This window comes from Thunnus thynnus, chromosome 4 (genome assembly GCF_963924715.1).
Source record: "Thunnus thynnus chromosome 4, fThuThy2.1, whole genome shotgun sequence".
Lineage (NCBI taxonomy): Eukaryota > Metazoa > Chordata > Actinopteri > Scombriformes > Scombridae > Thunnus > Thunnus thynnus.
The window spans coordinates 5,969,057-5,990,168 of record NC_089520.1 but is presented as its reverse complement, the minus strand read 5'-3'; the positions used below and the strand labels follow the sequence as shown (position 1 = coordinate 5,990,168).

The 21,112-nt window shown below is 39.2% G+C and overlaps 1 protein-coding gene across 1 annotated transcript in view; it reads right to left on the bottom strand.

Annotated features, from left to right (window-relative positions):
- The window catches only part of LOC137180787 (glutamate receptor-interacting protein 2-like), a 132,875-nt gene extending 117,389 nt beyond the window's left edge, over nt 1-15,486 (bottom strand). Inside the window, exon 1 of the mRNA XM_067586035.1 lies at nt 15,327-15,486. Within this exon, the coding sequence (XP_067442136.1) occupies nt 15,327-15,486 (160 nt within the window). The remainder of the gene's footprint in view (nt 1-15,326) is intronic.
- Between the last annotated feature and the right edge of the window lie 5,626 nt (nt 15,487-21,112).

The window sequence follows — 21,112 nt, the reverse complement described above, 5'->3', positions numbered from 1 at the left end:
CACAAGACGGTCTGTTCTCTGGTGGATGACTGACACATGGAAATTGGGAGAAAAGTGGGTACTTACAAAAGAGGAAATTACAGCATACCATTAAAGCAAAGAGTAATTTCTTAGGAATTACTGATATCTGACAGTGTGACAGTATTTAAAAAAAAAAAAATCTCTGCACAACTGAATATGCAACAGATGCATCAGAGGAACATTGTCTCAATTACTGCTGGAAGATATATTGGTTCACAACGTTTTGGTCTGTCTGACCTTCATCACGTATATGTAAATACCATATTTAATGTAGTGTATTTAAGTGGAAATGTCCTGTTGGAACTCTGCATTAAGCCACACTAAAATAAAATAAAACAGGTTGAAATTCTTCTCCTAGCAACCCCAGTCTTTGTTGTACATTTATATTTACATTGCCAAATGCAAGCAAAGACTAAACAAAAAAAGACAAAATAAAAGTTACAGAGACTCCAAAGTAGTTTTCTTTAAGACAGAGTGTTGGCAACCTGTTCCCTACGAGATTAGAAATTTGTGACAGAAACACATCAGTCTGTAACTCAGGCTAAGCATGATGGACTCTCTGACGGATTGGACCCATAATGGATGCACTTTGCTGCAATTTACCTCCTCTGCTGTACAGAGCAGAGTCATTCCTCAGCCCCTGATACTGAAGAGGTATTTCTCCTCATGGTGTCTCAAAGTGTCCCTTCAGAAATTGCCTGCAGTGGGACTGGCTGTATAGATGTCAGCATTGGTCTATGCACACATCCTAAAGAAGATTTTGCTCTGAGGATTATGACTGAGACACCATTCCCTTTCCCCCTCATCAAAAGTAACAGAAATCAAGATTTATCAAATGAAGCGCTGTGGTTTTATAATACACAACTTCCTGTGGGGTTAATCCTCAGTGTGGTAAGGGCTGCGGCATCGTCAAGAATTTGGATGGTAATAATATTGACGTAAGCTGAAGCAAACTACTCTTATAATATAGGTCAGGAAACCAGAATGGTTTGTCTTTAGGGAAAATCTCTCACTGAAAACAGCAAGGCATACTTACATCTGACTTAAAATTGGTGCAAAACTAGAAGGAACTTCATTTGGCACATTCACTGAAATGAGATGAGATGCAGATTGCAAAGAAAAGAAGTAAAATGAGCAAAAGAGAAAGAGGCAGTGTAGATAGGATTTTGTGAGATCAGTTATACTGAGTGGAAGAGATGGGAATATATGTGAGAAAATAACCTGAAACTTGAACATGTGAATCAGTGGGGAGACGGAGATGTAAGGTACACCTTGCTTAGATGAGTTTTCAACCTGTGACAGAAAAACGGGGAGTTATGTGCTGCTCTTAACTGATGTTAGGATGGTAGATCACTGTAACTGGAAAAAATGAGATTTCTCAAACTAGTGAAATCCTGCTGTGATTATAGGAAATTGATAAATGTGTTCTGTCTATTAGAGGTTAACTTTGATTTTCTCTGGGGGAAAGGCTCATCTATACTTGAGGGTATTACTCTAAACCCATCACCATCTTGCACTCAGCACTAACCACTAATGATATGGCCATCCAGCTATCCAAAATTGCCCCAAAATGATCCCAAACACATGCTAACACATGGTTGCTAGTGTCTTTTCTTATTTAAAAACTGATTATTATTATTATTATCATTATTGTTATTAATGGTAGTAGTAGTATTAATGGTAGTAGTTGTAGTAGTAGTAGTTAAAAAGTGGATGGCAGATGTGGTATTGTGTTATTATTCATGTTCTTTAAGTCTTTGTTCTTATACTGCAGTGTGATAATACATTATAGATAGACCTACATAGAATAAAGTAAATTAAGAGTCTTCTGCCCTCACTATATGCACAGTGCAGCTATGAGGCGAGCTAAACACCCGCACAGTCACAAATTTCAACTTGACTAAAAAAAATTCTTTATGAATAACAGCGACTGGATTTGAAGAACTGAGATGAGAATCTTTACATATCACACGCTATATAATGTCTGTCTGTCAACTGTCAACACCAACTGACCCAGACTGGAGCCAACCCACTCTAACTCAATCTGTCATCATACCCAAATCATATTCAAAATCATCTCAACAGTCGTCATGTGTGTCCCCGCCTTAACATGCTGGTGGCAGCTTAATTATGTTGTTAAATAATTATACATAAAAATGAATACAATAACACAGGGAAAAGGAAAAAAAAACAATAATAAATGTGCATATAATTTGCAAACATGTGCTTCACTTGACTAGCAATCAACACGTTGCAAATGCTCCTCACACAGACCAAAAAGCAAATGAAGACAAAACTTAGCAGCTGCAGCAACAGCAGGATAAATGACACACGGTGCTGCAGCCAGTGATAGCAGGTTAGAAGGTTCTAGTGGAAGAGAGTGGAAGGAATGAAACATCCACCCACATACTGCTGTAATATCACCCAGAGAGAGAGAGAGAGGAAGAGAGAGGTTGAGGGCAAATGATAGAGGGGAGAGAGAGAGAGAGAGTGATTGAAAGAGCAAGAGTTGAAGCAGAGAGACAGGAAGAGGAGAGAGAGAGAGTAAAGGAGTGAGATAGAAAGAGGACTGGGGGTGGAGAGATGAGAGAAGCAAAAGAAAAGGAGGATTTAACACCTAAATTTAGCTGGTAAATGTGTCTCATGTGTGCACACACAGACAGACACAGCAGCCATAACATCTGATCTGATGATCCAGGGCTGAATACCAGGAGGATTTTCCCTATTTTAAAACCACTGAGACATTATCGAATCAGCAAGACATGATCTATCTCTCATGATGCACTCATTTCACCCCGGTTGGACATCTGCTGTAGGAAGCAGATGTGGATGTTACAGGAGATTCCTGATTTAAATATATCACAATATGGTAGTAGATCAAGAAACACTAAGAAAATCAGTCAATTAGTAAATACTAGATTAACATAATTGATGGCTATGCTCTTTATTGTAACAGAGGCTGGACATATGTTTTTGTTTCTAACAGAATGGTTGCATGGGAATTCAGTTTTTTTAAATGCAAAGGCTGTGCACAGACAAAAGAGAGAATCTGCTTCAGGATGTTCCTTTTTTATGTCCACAACAACACAACAGCACTACAGACTTCTGAAGTCTTAGTTGAAAAAAATATCTTATGAGACTACAATAACATATTCTCCATGGTCTGTTATATTTGACTGGGAACATGAAAATCTCCCAACTCATTCATCTATTTTGTGTTTAGATGCTGCTAGCTTGCTCACCAGGAACAATAACTGATATGTACGCTGGTCCTGTAGTTTAGCAGTGGTGCTAACTTAGTTAGAAAGACATTTTTGTAAGTAGGAAATCTATTGTTTTGTGTTTACACATCCAAATGAACACACTTGGATGCATGCATTTGCAATTTTGGTACTTGTTTTGGCATGAAATTTCACTATATGTGCTATATGTTTTTATAATTTCACCAAAAAAGCATGAGATAGAATAACATGTACATTCGATCTGCATCATACTGGTAAAAGTGCTACTGTTTAGGTTAGACTGTCACATAAGATTAGTTTTGTGACAGTGTATTGAGTAAACTTGTATGCCCACAATATGGAACAGTGTCTTTGGCCTCATCACTCACAAGATGAATTAAGTGGGAACAGACATCAAAAACACAACATAAAAACTGTAACTTCAAAGGACACAAAAGCTGATTATAACATGTGAACCTCAAGTAATTTAAATCTTCCATCTCATCACTGGGATCGAATCATCAGTTATCACTGTGTCCGCTAAGTAAAGTTATTATTCTAAGCTTTGACAAAAATGACACATCTTAACAAATCATCTCAAACAAAATGATAAAATGACAAAAATATCACACAGAAGTAATCGAGTTGTTTGTATCTTTATGAGCACTGTGATCTACACATTGACAGTCCTCTTATAATGCTGTATGGTTTAATCTTTCTCACTGAAAAGATCCTATAACACTACTATCAGATGTAGCCAATAAGATCAGAAGATATGGTGAGCTTTGTTTATCGCTGAGGCAAATGTGGGTCACTCCAGCAGCAAAAATAGCCACTAAAAATAATTCAAAAAAACATGTTCGAGACTAAATATGCAGCATTCTGACGTTTTTATTATAAGTATATCACAAAGCAGAGTGCAAGACATGTCCACATATTTCAGAGCATTAACACAGGATGTACTGTACAATAAAATTATTGTGTTTGAAAGTTAAATTCCATACTACAAAAATCCACTTTTTTTTTCCAAACTGAACAAATCCAATCATTTGTATGCCATGTTTACTCAAGAGGGAGACATATTCATATATTTACTAGAAATGCAATTAGTTGACTCTAGCAGAAACTTCTTATTGATTACAATATTTCATGCCTGTATCATCACCATCATAAGAAATTGCCTGTGTGCTTCAAAAGTCAGCAGCAGGATTTGCTCTATATTTATTTGTCAGACGTTACCAAAAAACCCTCTGGCAGCTAGTTGACTGGATGACATTGGTGCTTCAATATATTGATTTGGCTCTGCCCTGTTATGTTCAATAAAGCACCGGTGTCAGACGGAGGATGTAAGTATGAAAACAAACTCCTGAGCATGTTCCTCCTGAAGTTTCCACCTCGTTTGAAACATTACATCACAGCATTATTTTCACTTTCTCTTATGACTTTTCCCCTTTTTATGTTTTTTGCATTAACCGCACACCCCGTGCCAGTTTGTCTGCGTGTCATGTTTCATTTGCACTTATGTATTCATGCAGTAAAAAAGACACTCATGCATTATGAAAAAGTCAGTGTTTGAACACAGAATGGAATCAGTGTCACCATGCTGATTCTCCTTGAAAGGAAGGAAGAAATATGAAGGTTTTCATTCCTCTCAGCTGTGGGTTTTTTTTAAAAATTGAGCAATAATCATCAGGTGACGGTCTTTCTTCCTACGGTGAATGTAACATGTTTCTGAAATGAAAACCTTGATGTTCACAGTATGTGGCAGGGTGGATGAAAAGGATGAAACTAACTTCTAACCTCCAAAGTTTTACAAATGTTTAAAAAAATTGAGAATAAACTGATAATAATTTTCCATGGTGTGTGCATGTAACAATCATCATGACCTTTCACCCTGTACACCTGATGCAACAACGACGATCATGCAAGTTTATCGCATGTCACACTGTGCAGCTCTAATAAAACCTTGGTTGCTTGTCAGTATCAGTTTGAGGCTGTCAGATAGTGCGTTTGATGCGTGTTGAATCGTTGTCCTACGATGCAAATAGAAACAAGTAGGCGTCATCAGCTTGCATCATCCTTCTGCACCGTTCTTATGTTTTGAAAGTGCAGTGAAGTCACACAAACTTCTTTTCCATTTCATACAGCATATTAAGGTGAATGCATGTGTTTTCCCCCAAAGTTTTATTCAAAATTTGTTTTATCATTATGTGTCATTTCATGTCGTATTCTGATTGGTTGGTTTGTAGCTGTGGATTGTAACAGTCACGATGGGAGACTTTGGTCCTAAATTTTGGACACTGTCAGAATTTTTCTGCAGGCTCGCCAAAGCTCCAAATCAGTCTTTCATGGACGTGCCTCACGATGCGATCCACAAGCACAGTTTCACATTTATCTCATGATTGTCAAGTTTTGCCTCAGACAGCTCAAAATTGCATAGTGTAAAGCAGCGCCGTAATGTAACCGTGCTTGAGTCGTCCCTTAATAAAAATATTTAGATCTGGGGGGGGGGGTTTGAGGCACAAATGAACACAGCAGAGCGAGTAAAGATACAGGAGCTGTCCATGGTCCTGCGCATTTGACTCCTCCCCATTACACATTGTCACAGAGTGCAGGATTTAATAATCAAATTTAAAAAATCCCTGACGTATCAAAGAAAGAAAACTATGGACCAGTAAAGTTTTTATTTTATTTTAAATATTTGTTTTATTTCTATGTTCAAAATACAGACAATATCATGACCTGAACCTTGTGTTGCGGTTAAAAAAAAAAAAAAAAAAAGATGGTGGTTTTACAGGCGGGGGCCAGGGCCCCCCTACTTCGCTGGGCCCCCTGCCTTGCGGAGGCTGCAGGGGTATACTTCACAGCCCAGGTGTAAAGGCACCTTTAGTAGATTTTTTGTTACACAGCAAGAAAAAATGAAAAATTGCAACATTAACAATAGCCACCATAAGGCTGTAGCAGTAAAACCCCCGAGAGGACTGAACTCTACTTTGTGCAACTTCTTACTTCGAAAGTTATATAGTCTTGTATAATGATGAACTAACCCTGGTTTAATTTATATCATAATGGTGCATGTTATTCTATATTCTTTTAAACATACATCTTTACAACTACTGATGAAATCACCTGAATATGTTGATGTATAAAAATCTATATGTGGTCTGTTAAAATGAAACCCTTCATGTAGGTCACAGTACTGCACAGACAAGTAGAGATGCTTTTATTTACCTTGGGCAGTGTGCTGTAGTGGCTATCAGCAGGATGTTATTTACCTGTTTGGAGCAGGTTTCTAATGTCACATTTCATTACCTGCCCAGTTTGGTGCCTTCCCTGTTTGCTGTGATCTGTTTTTTTTTTAACCTGCATATTCAATTATCTCCCTTCTCTGTTGTGCTTTTGATGCTGATGTAGCCACTTAGTTAGTTGTGGATGCTGTTCAGCCTCTTCAGCTTTTGTGAGCAGCTTTCAACAGGCTGATTTAAATTTTTTTTCTCCATCTGCTATGCGTTTGATGTGCATCCACTCATTTTTCCAGTTAACAGGCCTTTCAGCCACTTTGGCTGTTGTAAACAGGCCAGGGAACTAAATTCTTTTGTTTGCTGTAGCAGCCATAGCAAATTAATCCCCAAACTCACCTGCCAAATTCATTGTTTTTAACAACTGATAAGATTGTTAGAATGAAAATGGACTCCCAAATGAGAGTCGCTGGCTGCCAATGTAGCTGTTAGGACAGGAAAACACACCAGCCGCAGCCAAATATTTATAGGTTTTTTTGTCTTGTGGTTAATAATGATATCCCATTGTCATTGTAAGTTGATTCCTGCTGTTTTTGAGAGATATTCATACCAGCATAGCTTTTACAAATTTTGTGAAACAACGGTTATTTCTAAAAATGCAAACACCTGTTCCAAATACAAAAGGTAAGGGAATACATGGAGGGAGCACCACATTGAAAAGGACGTAAAATATAAAACTGTGCAAGATGTTTACCCTGGAAGAAAGGGACGGTTAATCAAGTTTACAGAAGCAAGATATGTTTTTCCACTAAAGCGGGCAGCCAAATGATACATCACTACATTTTATTTTCTCTTAAAAACAATAGAAAGCTTGGAAATGACAGTGATTTGCACCACAGTGTGTACAAACAACAGGTTGGAAGAGAAGCTAACTTAACTTTGTCATTTTGTTTTGGTAAATTGTGTAATGTAATGTGTCAGAACTACCCTGCAGACTGAAGTCTCTGACAATTACATTCATTTTGTTTTGTGGACCATGTGGTAATAAATGAATCCATAAACTAATAAGTGCATTTGTTATTTTTATTTACAGTAACAGTATGTTTTCTTGATATAAGATAGCTTCGTTGTGTTAAGCTATTTTTCTTACTGAGGAGTTTGTAGAGTAGCTTGCTTCTTAACAAATATGTAGTGTTGCTGGAGATTTACTATCTCCAATGAGAAGTTCTCTCGTTTCTGTTGATGTCACCAAATCATGTCAGACAGTGTAGTAAAAGTAATATACTTGAGAAATTTCCAATGTAGCACAACAAGCTAGCGAAGCTCTGTAAATGGAACCGCATTTCCGTGCCTTACACGGAGCTGCTCTCTGGAGACTGAAAACATGGTTGCTGCTATTAGTCTTTAGCGCTGTTTCTAAACAAATTACTGTGATCATAATCCTTGTGGTGAAGTAACATGTCACCCAGTGCAGCCGTGTGGCTCATTGATGCATTTTTATTAGTTTTTGGACAACAACGGAGGTCTACGGCACAGAGGAATAAGATATATCAGGCTTTGGATACACACACAATACTTATAAACAGATTCAATGCATTGTTTGGCTCTGTACTTGAGATTTATTGACAATAAGAAAAATATAGAAAATCAACAGCCATGTCCTTTAAACAGGTCCTACAAACTAAAAGACATCAACAGATCATCAACATCATCAACAGAGCAACAGTTTTTCAATGCCTTCCAAAATGACTGCTGACCTTTCACCTTTATGTTTACATTTGGTTATATTGTAAACACAAAAACTACTTAGTTATAATTAGGATCATCAGTCATGTTTTGCATTAAGACATTCACCCAGGTCCCCTGAAATATATGAGGAATCTCTAAAAATGGTAGCCTGAGGTAACTGCTGAAAACTTAAATATTAATATAACATATAAAATTACATTAATCAACCAAAGGCAACATGCTCAGACTGATTTCAAGTGATCACACAGTTAGTCTGTGGTGTCTCAAGGCAGACAATATATTTTGCTGTAGTCTGAATTTGTGATTTAGGCAGAACATGAGCAACTTTAGCCAACGGGAGCCTCCATATTTTACTGTTTACTCTCTGTGTTGTACTTGATATGCTGCAAGGATATCTTAGAGGTTAAATGAAAAGGTCACAGTGTCAGTTAAATGCCTTTTTGAAAATGCCTCCGAACGTGCCTGATCTCTGAAATGTATTGTGGGGTTTGTTTATCTACAGCTCCAGTAAAAAACTGATGGTTTGACTGTTAGAGAAGGATTTGGCTGCCGGCTGATGGTAATTTCCCACCCCGATCACACATTTGCATTATCTGACGGTGGCTGCAGAAGTTCAGCTGGAGTTTCACTGTGCAACTGATAATTTCAGTGTGTGTGGCTCAATTATAAGATGCAGATTTGAGATGAAAATTGGCTCTCATGGAAATAATGCAGAGGCTCAGCAGCTTCAGGGTATATTTAGTTTCCAGCATACACAAACCAAGTGTGAAAGGTTTTATAATATCAGTAGCACGGAGGATGACTTATACTCTCACAGTCGCTCACATACACACAGCTGATCCTTCTAATGTACAATAATCTGATGCACCTTTTAAATGAAACCTCTGTAAACTTGGAAAGGCCTTTTAAACTGAATAATATTTGAATGACATGTTAAGTAATTCCCATCAGATTTCCACAAAATGGCTTGTGTTTTAAAGTCTTTTAAAGTGGTGTGTGCATACTGATTTTTCTTTTTATTCTTGATTTCTTTGATTCAAACTGTTCAGTTTTATTAAACAGCCATGTTGTTATTCCCAAATGAATCCAACTTCTTTATAATTCCTTTTGCTCCTATCAATGTATATGGTGGATTTCATGGTTAATATATTGTTCCATATCTACATACAGTAACTGAATTACGATGAAACAAGTGGATAGTACAAGAAAAAGAAGTACCTTATGATCTAAAATATACTTTGTTTGGTTAAAAATTTCTATACTTTTGGACACTATTGCCTTTGTATACACAACGTAAGATTTCCAAGTGCTTGTAGTGTATTAATATACCCTAAAATTAACTCCATCTACATATTTTGACATGCACATGTTAAAATAATCATTTTGACAGTAAACGGACTGAAATGTTTGCAACTAGTGAACATCATGCATCTGTATTTGGACATATTGCTTTTCATACATTTGTCAGCATACAGACTGCCTTTTTGTGGCTATTTTCCATCATTTGCATTGATTTATACCTGTTCTTATCCCAGCTTTAAAGCAATTCGCCTGAGGTAAATTTGAATTTTTGCTGCAGGGCATATTCACTATGCTCACTCAAATTTAGCATAGGATGACAGTTGGTAGTTTCATTACTATTCATCCGTGGCACAGAGCCATCATGGCAAAAAGAAAAAAAAAAAATGTTTTCAGACAGATATGATGGTCCAGCATGGGCTCAAGGCAGGGTTCATATTTTCTAGCATACTGTTGTTTCTTGTATTTTACTCCATCCAGTTATTCCTCGCATCATTCCCTACCTAACACACGTTCAACTCCCACACACAGGCATACACTTATTCAGTTGTTCAGAGACAATTGACAAAGTGCTCCGTGCTTTCCTCACTTAGATTACTGCAGGTTGTACCTACCACCATCTGTCAGTTATCTGACAGTTGCACAATCAACCTATATGGTTGTGTAATTATGAGGATGTGTTGTGCACTTACAGTAGTTGGGCAGAGACAGACCTGCAGTTAACAAAGAAGACCGATCATGTTTTTGATTGATAGGAATTAGGAATGCTGACAGATATTTTTACAGCACAGGTTTGCCAATGCATTGTGCTAATATTCCATGTATTAAAGGTAGATATTCTTCATTTTGTTATATAAACGCTAGAGAAGCCTCTAAGGGCATTTTCAGACCTGCACTTTTTAGTGCAGTTGAATCAGATTGATTCGTTTTCCTCATTGCTGTGATTCGTTTGGACAGATCTGAACACAGCAATTGTACTTGGGTGCAGACCAAAACAACTGTACTGAGATTCTTTGAGGATGTGTTCAGTCCCAAACAAACTCGATCCGACCTAACTACAAGATGTACTCTGTGAGTTTGAGCTAAAGGGCTCCCATAGCCAGGTGTGTGTTGTATACTGTAATACAGATGAAAACAACATAATAGTTTCTAGCAGCCAGCTGTAGAATGAATCGAGGTCTGACCTGGACTGGTGCAATGATGAACGTTGCATTTGGCCAGAAGATGACTTTCTTGTGGTGTTTACATTCTTTCTCCCTCCCCATCTGACCAATAAGTGGAGTGAATGTTGTCACATGGCTTGTAGTGATGGATTTTGGTTAGTTTGGATTTTTCTATGTGTGAAAAGAAACTATAACAAGCTATAGGTTTGAAAATGCCCTAAAACAATAGCCCAGTCCACATTTTGAAGTATCCTTGGTCTAGATACTGAACCCCAAATTGCTCCATGGGTGTATGAATGTGTGTGTGAATGATTAGATCCTCCTCCTGATAAGCAGGTTGGCAACTTGCACGGCAGCCCTTCCATCAGCATATGAATGTGTGTGAATGGGTGAATGCGGCCAAAAGTGTAATAGCGCTTTGAGTGGTCGGAAGACTGGAAATGCACCATATAAGTGCAGTCCAGTATAAATGTACGTTCCATAACTGGGTACAGAAGAAGAAACTGTGTCCAACTCTACCTCTTCAAGGTAGTCTGAGATTTGTTTCAGTTGAACTGTGGTCAACACTATTAACTAACAAACAAGGATGTAAAATGCCTTACTGATGTATGAACAGAGCATAACTTTCATGACCACCTTGATGCCCTGTGACGTTTTTTACTGGAGGGGCAATGGAAGAGGAACACTTTTTTCACTTCTTTGTGGCCCTTAAGGCCTTTTGGGTTACTCCTATTACTGGCATGGCTCTGACCTCCCGTTCACTGTTCACCAGCTTCTCTGCATGCAGTATGTTAACGTGGTTGTCAGTCTTGTTTCCTGGCAACTTTGGTAAATAGCTGCACAATTTTTTGGACTAAGGATTACACAAGTTGAGTGTGGATCAAAGAAAAGTTAAAAAGTCTGAAGACAAACCAATGGGCTTAGTGAGAAAAAGGGAAATTTGAACTCGGGTTCAGACTCTATTGAAATTAGTATGAAAACAGTGGACAACTAGCCAGCTGCATCTTACAGTGTGGTGACCATAATTTTTATTCTTTCTCTCTTATTTTTCCCCAGACCACAGCCGTAGTGTCACATCCTTACCTCGTTAGTCCTGCTCTGTGTCTTCCCCACACCTGCCCTTTGTCAGTCTTGTCAGCCCTGCCCTGCTCCCTTTGTTTCTCTCAGCCAATCACTCCCAGCCTGCCCTTGTGTCTAGTCACCTGTTCCCCATTCCCTGATTAGTTTAGTGTGTATTTATAGTCCAGTTTTGAGTTCAGTTTTTGTCGAATCGTCTGCGGTTATGGTTAGTGCTCCCTGTTCCTGTGTCTCATTGTTTCATTGTTTCATGTTTATCGTTAAATATTCTGCATCTGATCCTGCCTACCTACTGTCTCCTGTGTTTTGGTCCACCTGCTCCATTCACTTCATGACATGTAGTCACCTCCAACATATCATAAGTAGGATGATTCACTGGCTGATACCCATTGTTTAGATAAGAGGCTAATATCAATACTGCATATTGGTGAAGCAATCTATCGGTCATGCCCCTCTGGATTCATACCCGACATACTAAACATTTATGATCTCTTGTTGCTGTAAGATGTGTTAGATAAAAGCATCCATCAAATGGCATGTGTCATGTGAGAAGAAAAACATCATCTATTGTGCTGGAAAAGAGGGGATATTGGGATGATTGCCTTGATATGCCCATGTTCCCTCTTGTTTTCAAAGTGACCTTTCCCCGCCTGCAGTGTAATGTTTGGTTCTCTGATGGTTGTTTGATGCTGTTTGAAGTCTGGCTGCTGCAGTTTCTGCTGAGTGATTAGAAAGATTGTTTGATGAAAGGATATATGGGAGAGAGAGAGAGAGAGAGGGGATAGGCACCCTTACACTTCCCTCTCTCATACATGTGCATTTACTAATGTATACTCCCTTTCTCTATATGCTTTCTACCTCGCCCCCTCTTCCTCTCTTCACTTAGCTGTTTGTGTATGATCAAAGCAAGATAAAAAAAATAAACCTAGCAAAAATTTTGAACTCTGTGAATTGCTTTACGGAGTCTTTGAAGAACATGAGGTACCTAACAAACTGTAGCATCAACACTAACCAACTCAGGCCTAATTAAGTGGTAGCGCTAAGCAATTAAGCCAAGTGAACAGCAAACCCTGGCAAACAGACAACAAAACAGTGTCACAGGAAAACTTCTTCTATCTTGGACATCTCAGCAGTGCCAGTTTCCTTCAGTTTCTGATTAATTACTTTTATATGCAAGACTTGTGCATAAGCAATTATATTGTAGGCCAACATCACTGGTACAGAGACAAGTCTAATGTTCATATGTGGTGCAGAGGTCAACGTAGTGGATGGGTTTGCCATCAAAATGTGTCCAGTCAGTATTGAAATACTTCTTAACCATGACCAATTTTGACATCAGTTGTGATAACATTTCACTCAGAAAGGACATTAGTAACTGAGTAACATAACCAGGAGGAAGTCCAACAAGGCAGAAACATACAGGTTAGGTTCTTATTACATTCAAGTTCTTGTGGGTGGATACTGTTGAATAAGCAACTGAAATTTGTCACCAGTGGACATAATCTGGGCAGCATTAGGCCTTTCTTTTTCCCAAGGGATGTCCCTCCCAATCATGGTTTTTTGGCCCCAGTCTGAGACCTTTTGTCACAAATGAATGTGCAGGCCAGACAGGAAGAGGACCCAAATGCAGACACGACAGACAGACAGTTAAATGGAAAGGGCTGTAATGCTTAAAAAACCAACAGACAGGATTACAGGTCATAACAAGGAGTCAGTCGAAGAACAGTGAACAAGTCCAAACAAAGCAAGGCCGGCAGGCAAGTCAAAAAAAAGTCTGAAGGTCAAAACCACAGGAGGAGCAGGAACAGGTACAGGAACAGACAAGAAACTAAGAAAAAGGTTGGTTAAAATGTAAGAGCCAATGGAAGCAACTACGACAAACTGGCAGGGAATGGATGACTGGGACCAGTATATGTACTGAGGAGCTGATGAGGGAATGGGCAGATGCCAATGTGATCTCATGGGATGGTGTCTAAATAGCAAAATAGGACATTTTGCTTGTCATGTCTATGAATTTCAAGCCAAATTTGGCACACCTTATATTTCATGAGCTACTTCATCCAAGGTTCTGGTTCAAAAATTGATCATCTTAAATCATTGATATGACATGAATGAAAGTTTAACTTGGAGAATGCTTCTCCTAAAACTGGCATGTTTCGCTATATTGCTATACTAGAGAAGACGTATAACTCTGTTGGAGTTGCAGGCTGAGGTGGATAAAACAAAGAAGAGTACAGTAAAGAAAAGATCGGCATTTGATCAGCTTTATTTTAGCCAATACCAACATTAATCCAATCCTTATGATCGGCTTGAGACAGCCGGAGTTTTCCCCAAAAAGTAATAGTTGATACAGTGTAATCCCATTTGAATGCAATTTATTGGAGATACAGCACAGTTAGTGAGACCAACCCCAACAGTTTGTAAAGGAAACACATTTTTGGGGATGAGTTTGCCTTGACTGACATGTCTGTTAGCCTATCACACTTTGGTGTGCCACTTGTTCGTAACCTCAGGATTCAAACATATCTTAGTCATCCATAAATAACTTATGGGTGAAATCTCTGACTCTATGTCCAAGTTTTTCAGACGTCAGAAAGTTGCCATCAGCAAATGAGAAGTATTCATGATATGAAAAGTAGTGTCTCACCAATAAAACCTCATACCAATAACTGATCTGCCACCTCTATGGTTAAAGTCTGGTTGAGTCTATGCAACTAAAACAACACTTTGTATATCCAACCATCTGCCCTAAGTTCCTCCTTAATACAGGGGGTATTGTACAATAACGTCATGCTACTTCCAGCCTCGCTACAATGGACATTGTTTTTTCAACCTGGTCAAATAATCCACCAATGCTTTCTGAGAGAGTCGTTATTCACATGAGCCCAAGAGGTCTCTCATGAGGAAAATGTGCGGACCATTTTAAGTCGACTAAACGTTGCTTGTTTTTAATAAGGATGCCCTAGCTGTTCAAACCAACAATGGATATACGTGTTAGCTGATATACTAAACACACATTCTCTGTTTACACAAAACTTCATTTTTCACCCAAACCTGCAAGAATTTTCTTATTTCTTGTATACACAAAAACACACCCACTCTTTGGAAAACTCCCCAATACACACAATCACAGACATACACACACTGTTGTCTGCAAAGCCAGTTAAACAATGTTACAGTAGACTATCACTAAGTCACATCCAACCAAAACACATGAAAACACAACTCTGAAATGCACACACACACACACCCTCTTGTAAAAATATAAGGAATAGATTGGCATGTTAACTATATTGTCTTTATCTTATACAGCATGCAGCCAGTGTATATCCTGTAAACACAATATAGAAACACACAGACACAGTCCTATTTCTCTGACTCTCTTAGAAGAAATACATACATGTTTTATTTCTAAAATCTAAATCTAAAATTCTAACACACACACCCACACACACACACACACACACACACACACACACACACACACATTCGCTGCCACTCATGAGCAAACATCCAACTTCACAAACACACGGGCACGTGGCGATGCGACCTCTCACCGCTCATGCAGAGGCTGAAGCGGCAGAGTTCGTCGCAAAGGGTGTCCGGGCTCTCCAGATCACCAGGTCCTCCTCCTCCTCTTCCTCCTCCTCCTTCTCTCCTCTTCTTCCTCGGCGACATCCTCTTCACCATCTTCATCACCCGCTCCACTTTGTCCATCCTGAACGACGTGGCTGACGACCAAGGTTCAACTGCCAGTTGAAGATGCGGTCTCGGTACTTGGACCTCTTTCTTTTCCCGTCTTCTTTTGCTCTTTCGCTCTTTCTTTCTTTATTCGTTTGCTTCTACTTTGTCTCCCACTTCCTCTCTTTTTCTAACTCTATCTTTTTGTCTTTTTGGGGAATCCTGCTTACTTTCGCCAGTCTCCACTTTCTCTTCCTCTCTTCTCCCGTCTTTCTGGCACAGTGGCTCTTTTGCTTTCCTAAAATCCCTCCTTCTTCTCTTCTCTTTTCTTCTCTTCTTCCTCTCTCTTCAGTCTTTACCTCCCAAATCTTTTGTTCTCTCCCTCTCCAGTGGAGTACTTAATTGCTCAGGTTTAGTCCCACCAAACCCTCAGCCATTCTCTTTCTCTTCTCCCTTCTTTTTTCTACTCCTCTTTTTTTCCTTCTCTTCCCCCCCTCTTCTTCAGGCTCACGGAAAAATCCGATGAACGAAGCGACGAAGAGTAGTGAGACACTAAGGGAAAATGAGGAGAGGCAGAAAAGGAGAGGCTGCACATTTACTTCCCCCCTCCTCTCTCTCTCTCTCTCTCTCCATGCAGCCCCAGCCCACCCACCCCCACCTCTCCACCCCCACATCCAACCTTCAAAACTCTCAGCCGGGGTTTCTAGACAAAAAAGGGGGACAAAAAAATAAAGCAACATTTTTTAAAAAAGACTCAGCGTGGTGCTATTTTTTTTTTTTCCCGTCTCTGCAGTTCTACGCTTCATTATCTCTCTCTCTCACACACACACACTTTCACTTTTTCATTTTGTCACTTAGCATATACACACACACCCATGCACACTTTGTCTCTTTTCCACAACTGCAACCACAGCTAACGTCTTTAATCAATCCATGTCTCCCTCCCTCATGCTTTCCTTCCTTCCTTTATTCCTCCTTCTGTTTATTTTTCCATCCTTTTCTCATACTTAATTTGATCTGTCCTCTCCTTTTATATTAACCTTTCTTCCATCCTTTCTTTCCAATCCTCCTATCTTCCATCCACTTCCATCCGTCTTGACCCTAACACAATCCGTCCCCCTCTTCTCCTCTTTTCAACCCTGCATTTCATCTCTTCCCTCTCTCCTTCTCAACATTTCTCTCCTTCTCTCATCTTTCTCCTATTTCTCCCTTTTCTTCTCTCGTCTCTCCCTCCATCCCTCTGCCGCTTCTCATCTGCTTTTTAATCTCTGTTTCGTGTCTCTCCATAATAAGCTCATCATCTTTTCTGGAGGAGAGGTCACACACACGCACACCTACACACACACACACACATATAAACACTTTTTAAGCGGGTAGGCAGGAAAACACACACCATGGACACATCTGCTTAGCTCTCCCACACACACAAAATGACACACAGTCACATACAAAAGTATATACCTTCTACTATACACACTTGCTCACTCACTCACTTATACACATACACTGCAGAGCTGAGGGTGTGAACCCCAGGTAGCCATAATGAAAACTCACCTGGGGGTTTAGGACATGCTTTTTCATCACTGACCCGGGATGATCCATACAGGGCGGTTTGATCCTGCAGTGAAGTTTTCACTCTTTGAAAAGTGTGACACCTGACAAAATTGATTGCAGGCGGGAAATTAAAAGTCACCCCGTGAAGATTATTGAGCGCTCTGAGTTGTCTTGAGCCGGCTGCTTCTGAACGGTAACGTTTTAGAAGACGTAAACGTCAGTGGGCTTCCAGAATTAATCAAGCAAAACACTGGAATATTGTCATGAGGTCAGGGAGGAATATAACTTCCTCCTGGGGCGTCATCTTGAGGTGTGTCAATACATTAAAAGTAATATTATTGGCAGATTATAAAACTAGCTGAGGGTGGTGGGGATGGACTTGCTTGAAGGTGAAAAACCAGTGAGCTGGTCACATTTGTGCCGCTGCACTAGCAACTCTGACTGTTTTTTTAGGGTAAGATATGGCAGGGACATATCAGCACTATATCTATTAAACAGCCTATATTATACCTTAAACAACACCAAGTCAGTTTTCCAGTAATAATTACAAATTGTATTACCAAGTAATAAATCTGTACTTATGGCAACTCTGATATGACATGAACATGGTATAATGTATCTTGAACAAGATAACTAGGTATGGAAAATGGACTAGTGAATCTCAGGAGTGTTTTTCCGCGGCGGGTTGGTTTGAATTTTACCGTATCAATCGACACTTGCTTGATGTCTCTATCTACAAAGTAACCTCCACCACTTCCCGACGAGAAGTGAAACTGAATTCAAAGTTTGAAAAGGAGGTCAGCTGCAGACTGGCAGACTTCCTGAGCATTAAAGGGACTGGCCTCAGCTCACAGTATAACAACTTTCAAAGTATTATAGACTCTGCAGGAGTCAGAAAGACAGAAATAGACTCAATTCAGCATTTGGCTTTGTCAGCGGATTCCAAGACCTAAAACCAGTTGTTTCTTCCTGACTACTGCAGTGTATTAAGGGGAAATTAAATTCTACCAGAGCAAAAAGCATATTGGCTGCTCTGTGGGTCGAACAGGAATTTCATGCATTTGTGCTGTTGTCTGTTTGATTCTATTCTGTAAATTATATTTCATATAATTAATTCTCATCACAAATTTACACAGCTAAATGTTTGAAAAGGGAAATGAAATATAGGCTGAAATATATAAATATAGACGGCATCTTGAATAAGTATTATTTTCCTTCATCACTAAACAACTACAGTATGTAATAACTGTGTTGGGCATCTGACATGGAAAATGTATTCAGTTAATCTTTCACATTACAAATCACCTTCTGAACAGCTGAAGCAGCACATTACTCTTTACATTACTTTCTGTTACTCAGCCGTTAAGCAGTGTCTTGCTTTGTATTGACATGATCAACCAGACTTCACAGTGGCACTATTTACTGACCATCAATGCTCACTTTGCCCCCAGAAGATTATCTGGCAGCACCCAGGATTCCCATCCTAACAGCAAAGCCACTGCATGGTTTCATTCATCTATCTACTAAAGGAAGGACTCTCTGTCTGTATGTCTGTATGTCTTTCGCATATCTCTTGAACTCATCCAATTGACTCCACACTTTGCGGGTGTATGGCTGGGGAGCAAAAGGAGTGCATTCAGGTACGCTGTTGAGTGTAGGTCACCTGCATTTTGGAAGCACTAAGAGCCCGATATACAATGACTGTAGTTACACGTATAAAACGAAGGAAATACTTTCCACGGGCAGTTCAAAACTCCGAGCTCCAAGACTGTGGTGATTGTGTAGCACCAATACAGACTCAGCACAAATCTTTTGAGCAAACGTAGTGTGAGCAGCACCTTTAGCAAGATCAGCAGCAGCAGCAGCGAATTAACTGTTGTGTCTACACAGGAGGTGTTCAGGTACATGGTTGAGTGCAGGTCACCCACAAACATACCCACTCAAATCTGAAGTAAAGGCACAGAAAACAGGAATGATCTAAGAGCCCAGTATGATCCAATATGACCCAAAATGATCAATCCACTTTATTTTAGGATGCACATTATTTTATTTTTAAATGCAGCCCTTATTTTAGGCTACTTGAAATACAAAAGAACATTTCTTTACTATTCGAGTACTTATTATTTATAACATCTTTGTATAATAGGATGTTAGTTTCTTTCATGTTGTCGGTGTATATACTCATTCACACCTCCCATCAACTGTGTTAATTTTTCTATGTGTTGAAGTAGCAGCCGGAGTCCAAGCAATCACCTCGTTCTGAACACGTATGTTTTGAACAGGCCCTGCACTCATCTTCCAAACTCTGAATAAAATCCAGGTGACTGCTGAGCGAGCCACTGTACATAATACAACTTTGCAGTTACCAGAAGGCTCATTACTTCTCTTTCATCTCCAACCCCTGTGGAAAGGTAACATCATTCTGGACAAGTCTACTCTTCTCAAGATTATCGAGGGACCACCACGACATGAAAGGCGATGGTCATGTGACAGATGGAGGCAGCAGAATACATCCAGGCTGGGCTACAATTATTGTTAACCACGATTGAGGATTCCTTCAGTGGCCTCCATAAGTTACTTTATACCATCACAGAATCAGCCATTCAATCTGTTAATGAAAAAGTACAACTCTGACACTTATTTCAGTAAAAATACAGCAAAAGTAATTTTCAAGGAGCATTTTTGACATTATTTTTTAATAAAAACATTGTTAAATATGCATATATATACATAACATTGTGTATGTAATAATAGTGCCTCGGACAGGGGTGGTGGACTGGCAGTTAACATGCTTGTAGATTAGCTTGCTATCACCATTGTCTTGCAGCTTACAGCAGCGCCTCTCCACTGAACACATAACAAACTTGTTGTTGATCCTTCATAGAACTCCAGGGAAGAATACAAGGAAGCACATCTCCCAAAATGTCAGTGTAATGGAGCATTAATTGCTGTTTGACATCTGAAGATTTTAGTGTACAGCTTCATTGGTACTTAACTGCATTTGTCTCCTTTCATAAAAGCTCTCTCTCTCTCTCTCTCTCTCTCTCTCTCTCTCTCTATCTCTCTCTCTCTCACACATGAAATAAAGTTTCATAAGATATATACAGTTTGTGTGCCTGTCTGTGTATGTGTGTGCGTCACTGGTACTCTACATGAACTGGTTATGAAACAGTCTTACTAAGTGGGGGTGGGAATTAATCACAGCAGTTCAATTTGAAATTACTTAAATTTTGCACACACACATACGCATGCATGGACACACAAACACACACACACACACACAACCACTGTGGCCCATTTATCAGTGACCCATTGATACTTGATTAAAGCTACACAATAAGAAGCTATTTCAGTTCTTAAAGGTATTACCCTCTTAAAGGGTGCAGTGAGTCAGTGGCATGAAAAGGCTCTTCTCCATCACGAAATACTGTTAACATGCTCTTGAGCGATCCACTTTAGCTCCAGCTGATTCAGGAAAAATTTTAGCCGTCCAATGGAAATGGACCTTATGCTTTGTCAGTAATGATGAAGAGTGAGAAACAGAATGAACATAAGTAATATTGTACTGTAATATTACAGAGATGATTGCAATGACTATGTGGTTGCTGCAGTATGTTTGGCTCACTTTCTGACATGAAATTGTTCAAATACGCACAGCAGGTCACAAAATCAACACACCTCTGTCACTAATGGTCACTTACCAAAGTATTAGAGAGAGGATGTGATTAAATCACCATCAATCCAAAAAAGAAAAAGTGAGAGATTTTTTTATAGTAGCAGTTTAATGGCATTTTGTGCTTTGCATCATGCGTCAGCAACGTGCCATACAGGATAGCTAAACAGCTACTACTTTACTGTTGTGTACATATAAATGTATAAACTGATGTGATGAAAGCATCTGAATGTGTGCAAGTGAATGTACTGCAATAGAGAAAGAAAAAGAGAAAAATGCAAAATGGATTTGGATCAAAACTCACAAGACTGGGGTCTATTTTTAACATTAAACATTGACATTAAACAAGACAAAATCATAATCCAGATGTGCACATTCCTTTTAATTCTAATTTGACTATCCCTGCTACCAGTTATAAAAGGTAAGATGAGGTAA